We start from the raw sequence: 6,000 nt of genomic DNA on the forward strand, positions 1-6,000 counted from the left end.
CTGTGTTACTACTCACCAGAATTGCCAACCGCCTGTAGATTTACAGACAGTCCGCAAAAACAGGGTATTTTTTTCTGTCATCCGTGAATTACCTCACGTATTCACGGCGCATGCGGATTTGTTGCTGCGGCCGCTGTGCTGCAGTCAGCCGCAGGCCTCTTCCAGCCCAGCCTTTAGCCTGAGTTACTTCCTGGTGCAGCTCTGTCCCGGCACAGGCGGCGTACCGCGTGATGACATCATCTCACACCGCCTGCGCTAGGATAAGTAACTTTGGCTGCAGGCTGGCCTGGAAGAGATGCGTACCCTGCATCATGGAGTCACGTCAGAGAGCAGGAATCAGGTAAGTATTTCTTTTTTTTTCTCTTTTTTTCAGCATAGAGATACAGACCAAGGGGGTTATATAGGGAACTATTAACACTACTGGGGCCACTACAGGCATCATATAAACTACTGGGGTACTATAGGGGAACATTTATACTGCTGTGGGCACTATAGGGGGCCAGTTATACTACTGGGAGCACCTTAGGGGGCCATTTATACTACTGGGGGCACTATAGGGGGCCATTTGAACTATTGAGGAAAAAATAGGGGACCATTTAAACTACCGGGGGCTCTGTGAGGTGCATATAAGTTACTAGGTGCATTACAATTGCTGTGTGCTCTATGGGAGTTTTATAATTATCGGAAGCACCCTTTCTGGGAACACTATAGGGTCTTTATCAACACACGTATAATACTGTGACTGTGTATCCATAGGAAAGTGACACCACCCTGTTACTACACACAACACGTTGTATATGGTATATACTTTGACTGTGCAGTGTATCTATAGGAAAGTGACACCACCCCGTTACTACACACAACACGTTGTATATGGTATATACTGTGACTGTGCAGTGTATCTATAGGAAAGTGACACAACCCCGTTACTACACACAACACGTTGTATATGGTATATACTGTGACTGTGCAGTGTATCTATAGGAAAGTGACACCACCCCGTTACTACACACAACACGTTGTATATGGTATATACTGTGACTGTGCAGTGTATCTATAGGAAAGTGACACAACCCTGTTACTACACACACGTTGTATATGGTATATATACTGTGACTGTATCTATAGGAAAGTGACAGCACCCTGTTACTACACACATGTTGTATATGGTATATACTGTGACTGTGCAGTGTATCTATAGGAAAGTGACACAACCCTGTTACTACACACACGTTGTATATGGTATATATACTGTGACTGTATCTATAGGAAAGTGACAGCACCCTGTTACTACACACAGCATATGGTATATATACTGTGACTGTGCAGTGTATCTATAGGAAAGTGACACCCCCCCCCCCCGTTACTACACACAACATGTTGTATATGGTATATATACTGTATCTATAGAAAAGTAACACAACCCTGTTACTACACACAACACGTTGTATATGGTATATACTGTGACTGTGCAGTGTATCTATAGGAAAGTGACACCACCCTGTTACTACACACAACACGTTGTATATGGTATATATACTGTATCTATAGAAAAGTAACACAGCCCTGTTACTACACACAACACGTTGTATATGGTATATACTGTGACTGTGCAGTGTATCTATAGGAAAGTGACACCACCCTGTTACTACACACAACACGTTGTATATGGTATATACTGTGACTCTGCAGTGTATCTATAGGAAAGTGACACAACCCTTTTACTACACACAACATGTTGTATATGGTATATATACTGTGACTCTGCAGTGTATCTATAGGAAAGTGACACCACCCTGTTACTACACACAACACGTTGTATATGGTATATACTGTGACTGTGCAGTGTATCTATAGGAAAGTGACACAACCCTGTTACTACACACAACACATTGTATATGGTATATACTGTGACTGTGCAGTGTATCTATAGGAAAGTGACACAACCCTGTTACTACACACACAACACAATGTATATGGTATATATTGTGACTGTGCAGTGTATCTATAGGAAAGTGACACCACCCCGTTACTACACACAACACGTTGTATATGGTATATATACTGTGACTGTGCAGTGTATCTATAGGAAAGTGACACCACCCCGTTACTACACACAACACGTTGTATATGGTATATATACTGTGACTGTGCAGTGTATCTATAGGAAAGTGACACCACCCTGTTACTACACACACAACACAATGTATATGGTATATACCAGTGATGGCTAACCTTGGCACTCCAGCTGTTGTAAAACTACAACTCCCAAGATGCCCCCCTTGCTTGGCTGCTCTCAGAACTCTGTAGAAATAAATGGAGCATGCTGGGAGTCGTAGTTTCACCACAGCTGGAGTGCCAAGGTTAGCCATCACTGGTATATACTGTGACTGTGCAGTGTATCTATAGGAAAGTGACACCACCCTGTTACTACACACAACACGTTGTATATGGTATATACTGTGACACCACCCTGTTACTATACACAACACGTTGTATATGGTATATACTGTGACTGTGCAGTGTATTTATAGGAAAGTGACACCACCCTGTTACTACACACAACACATTGTATATGGTATATACTGTGACTGTGCAGTGTATCTATAGGAAAGTGACACCACCCTGTTACTACACACAACACGTTGTATATGGTATATACTGTGACACCACCCTGTTACTATACACAACACGTTGTATATGGTATATACTGTGACTGTGCAGTGTATTTATAGGAAAGTGACACCACCCTGTTACTACACACAACACAATGTATATGGTATATACTGTGACACCACCCTGTTACTACACACAACACGTTGTATATGGTATATACTGTGACACCACCCTGTTACTATACACAACACGTTGTATATGGTATATACTGTGACTGTGCAGTGTATTTATAGGAAAGTGACACCACCCTGTTACTACACACAACACATTGTATATGGTATATACTGTGACACCACCCTGTTACTACACACAACACGTTGTATATGGTATATACTGTGACACCACCCTGTTACTACACACAGCATGTTGTATATGGTATATACTGTGACACCACCCTGTTACTACACACAGCATGTTGTATATGGTATATACTGTGACACCACCCTGTTACTACACACAACACATTGTATATGGTATATACTGTGACACCACCCTGTTACTACACACAGCATGTTGTATATGGTATATACTGTGACACCACCCTGTTACTATACACAACGCGTTGTACGGTATGTTGTATATTCCCAATGTTCTGTCACAGCAGTGATATGAGCTCAGATATTGGAATTACAGGTGGTTTGGTATTTGCTCTTTATAATATCAGAGTCTTCACTAAACGTCCACTTTCAGTCCTTGATTTATCTGCAAAATTATTAAAAACTAAACAAAAAAAAAAACACTATTTACCGGTACTTTCTAATTTGTCTTATCTACAACTGGAAAAGTTGGACGACGAGCATTATAGCTGCCATCTTAGCCTCTTCCAGGGGTTGATGCCCATCTTTTGCATTGAGTTATCAAACAATATAGGATGAGGGGCGTCTAACAGGTTGGACATTCAGAAATATGATGAAGTATGGTATAGCGCCCCTCTCCCCTAGTAATTGCAATGGCAGCCACACTGCTTTGTATCGCACCCTATATACCAAAAACAATCGCTAAATACAATTCTTTTTATAATTTGATAGATTGGCTGATATTTACTGGTGATTGTTCTCCTTTTTTCATGAAATGCTCATTATTTTGCAGCTTGAATGGGTTTACCTATAGCAAAGTGTCAGCCTGCAAGATGAGCCTCCACGTCCTCTCATCACTAGGGCATGAAATGCCAACATTTATCAGAAGCTGCCAATCTTCAGACCCGGACTACTCCTTCCCCCGACGACTGCACGGCAGTGTGTAATGTATGTCACAGCCGACAGGAAAAAACATATGGAAAAATCCCTGGGCGTATGGTGGAAAAACAAAGTGTGACCCAGGTAGTGAAGATAGAGCCGAGCTGGCATTAGACGCCAGCACATACCGTACCTGGCATGGAGAAGAGAAATAAACACCCTACGTTTCCATGCTGCGTGTCGCACCGTAAAAATGCTAATGACTGCGGGGCTGCAAAATAACGTCAAATACCACTTATGCCAACAGCAGTGCGTCACTAGCTGCGTCAGTCCTGGCACTGCTGCGGGCGCAACAATGTAACAAATCTCCGTGTGTTTACAATACAAATATCCAATGTAAAGACATATAAATAAACAGGAGCGGTGCCCATGGTTAGTCACACCCTGCCCATCCACATACATGATGCCCAGCTGGACGGCAGGCAGATCTATAAAGGATCATGTACGTGGGATGTGCCAGTTCTTTATTTAATTTTTTTAGTCGCTTTGTAGTTTTTCTAACTTCATAAGAATACGGCGCTAATAACAATAGTGCGATTATTATTACGAGTGCGCCGTATAAACCGCACCCCTTCCTAATAGTCAAGGCGCAATACGGTAGACGATTATTTCACGGTCCCGTTTTTACGCGGAGTGGCACCATAAGGAATGACACAGGACTACTGTATATTACTATTTGCTTAGTGCCCTGCCCTACTGGCAGTGCCAGGGAAGATGCCATGGTTAGGTAGCCCCACACAGCAAGAGGCTGTTCTGACACCTGACAAAAAGTGTCCTTCCCTGTGCTACCTGGGAAGAAAGCGATCAGCTGTGACATGTCCAAGTACCGGAAAGTGAGCAAAGAGCTGTGCGACATTTTAGTGGTACACCACAAGCACACCTGACTAGCGCATTGTCGCAAGTGTAATCTGTCACCCGCCACAGACAGGGCACCCAGGGGCGACACAATTCTCCAAGTCGCGCCATTCCTTCAGACTCAAAGCAACTTCCAGAGGACAATTTGTGGACGCGTCCCCCCCACAGTGTGCGCCTTTTACCTCAGGGAACATCAACTTGCGGAGGCTCTCGGCTAAAGTGTGCAGATAGACCCTGGTGCGGCTGCTCTTCCTCTGCGGCGGCTCCTCCTGCAGCCTCCTCTGCCGGACAGTGGTGTCCGTGCAGATAGGTGGCGGTCCGGCGGCCGCGGCACTGGCGGGCACCTCGTCGTCCTCCGAGCCCTGGCTCTGTGTCAGCTTAGAGAAGGGACATTCTCCAGACAGCTTCAGCTCCTTGAGCTTGGTGCAGAACATGCTGGCGGCTGCGGTGCCGCACCTCCCCGGGCTTCAGGTGCTCTTCTCCTCTGGAGGAACCGCAGGACTAGCGGGAGCCGGACCCGGACCCCATGACAGGCTCAGGAAGGGTTTCATATGAACGGCTGCTGGATGTGGCGGGGAGGAGAGGACTGGGAGAGGAGGAGGCACCGGGGAGGCTGCAGCAGCCACACACCACCCTCTGCACTTTCTGTGGGAGACTGGCTGGTGTCACCAGACGCAGGCTGGATAGCTGCCACCACAGGTTGTGGGGCTCACACCTTCCTCACACAGCCGGACTCTCTCTCATTACATGGCTGCTACTGTAGGTCAGAGTCTGGGAAAGCTGGGTCCTAATTCTCACAGGGGCTCATGCACACAAACCTATTTCCATATTTTTTTTTTTGTGGCCCGTATGCAGAACCATTCTCTTCAATGCGGCTGTGTGCATTCCGTGTCCGCATGGCCGGCTGTGTGCATTCCGTGTCTGCATGGCCGGCTGTGTGCATTCCGTGTCCGCATGGCCGGCTGTGTGCATTCCGTGTCCGCATGGCCGGCTGTGGGCATTCCGTGTCCGCATGGCCGGCTGTGTGCATTCCGTGTCCGCATGGCCGGCTGTGTGCATTCCGTGTCCGCATGGCCGGCTGTGTGCGCATTCCGTGTCCGCATGGCCGGCTGTGTGCGCATTCCGTGTCCGCATGGCCGGCTGTGTGCATTCCGTGTCCGCATGGCCGGCTGTGGGCATTCAGTGTCCGCATGGCCGGCTGTGTGCATTCCGTGTCCGCATGGCCGGCTGTGTG

General features: G+C 46.4%; 1 protein-coding gene across 2 annotated transcripts in view; it reads right to left on the reverse strand.

The window, feature by feature from the left end:
- Positions 1-5,399, reverse strand: part of GUCY1A1 (guanylate cyclase 1 soluble subunit alpha 1) — a 108,291-nt gene extending 102,892 nt beyond the window's left edge. Inside the window, exon 1 of one of the 2 annotated variants that reach the window (XM_044300186.1) lies at positions 4,949-5,398. In XM_044300186.1, coding sequence (XP_044156121.1) covers positions 4,949-5,200 — 252 coding nt within the window. In that variant the 5' untranslated portion in view covers positions 5,201-5,398. Of the gene's footprint in view, positions 1-4,948 lie in introns of both variants that reach the window. The other variant, XM_044300188.1, reaches the window with a different exon arrangement.
- Positions 5,400-6,000: the final 601 nt, after the last annotated feature.

Source organism: Bufo gargarizans, chromosome 1 (assembly GCF_014858855.1).
Source record: "Bufo gargarizans isolate SCDJY-AF-19 chromosome 1, ASM1485885v1, whole genome shotgun sequence".
Taxonomy (NCBI): domain Eukaryota; kingdom Metazoa; phylum Chordata; class Amphibia; order Anura; family Bufonidae; genus Bufo; species Bufo gargarizans.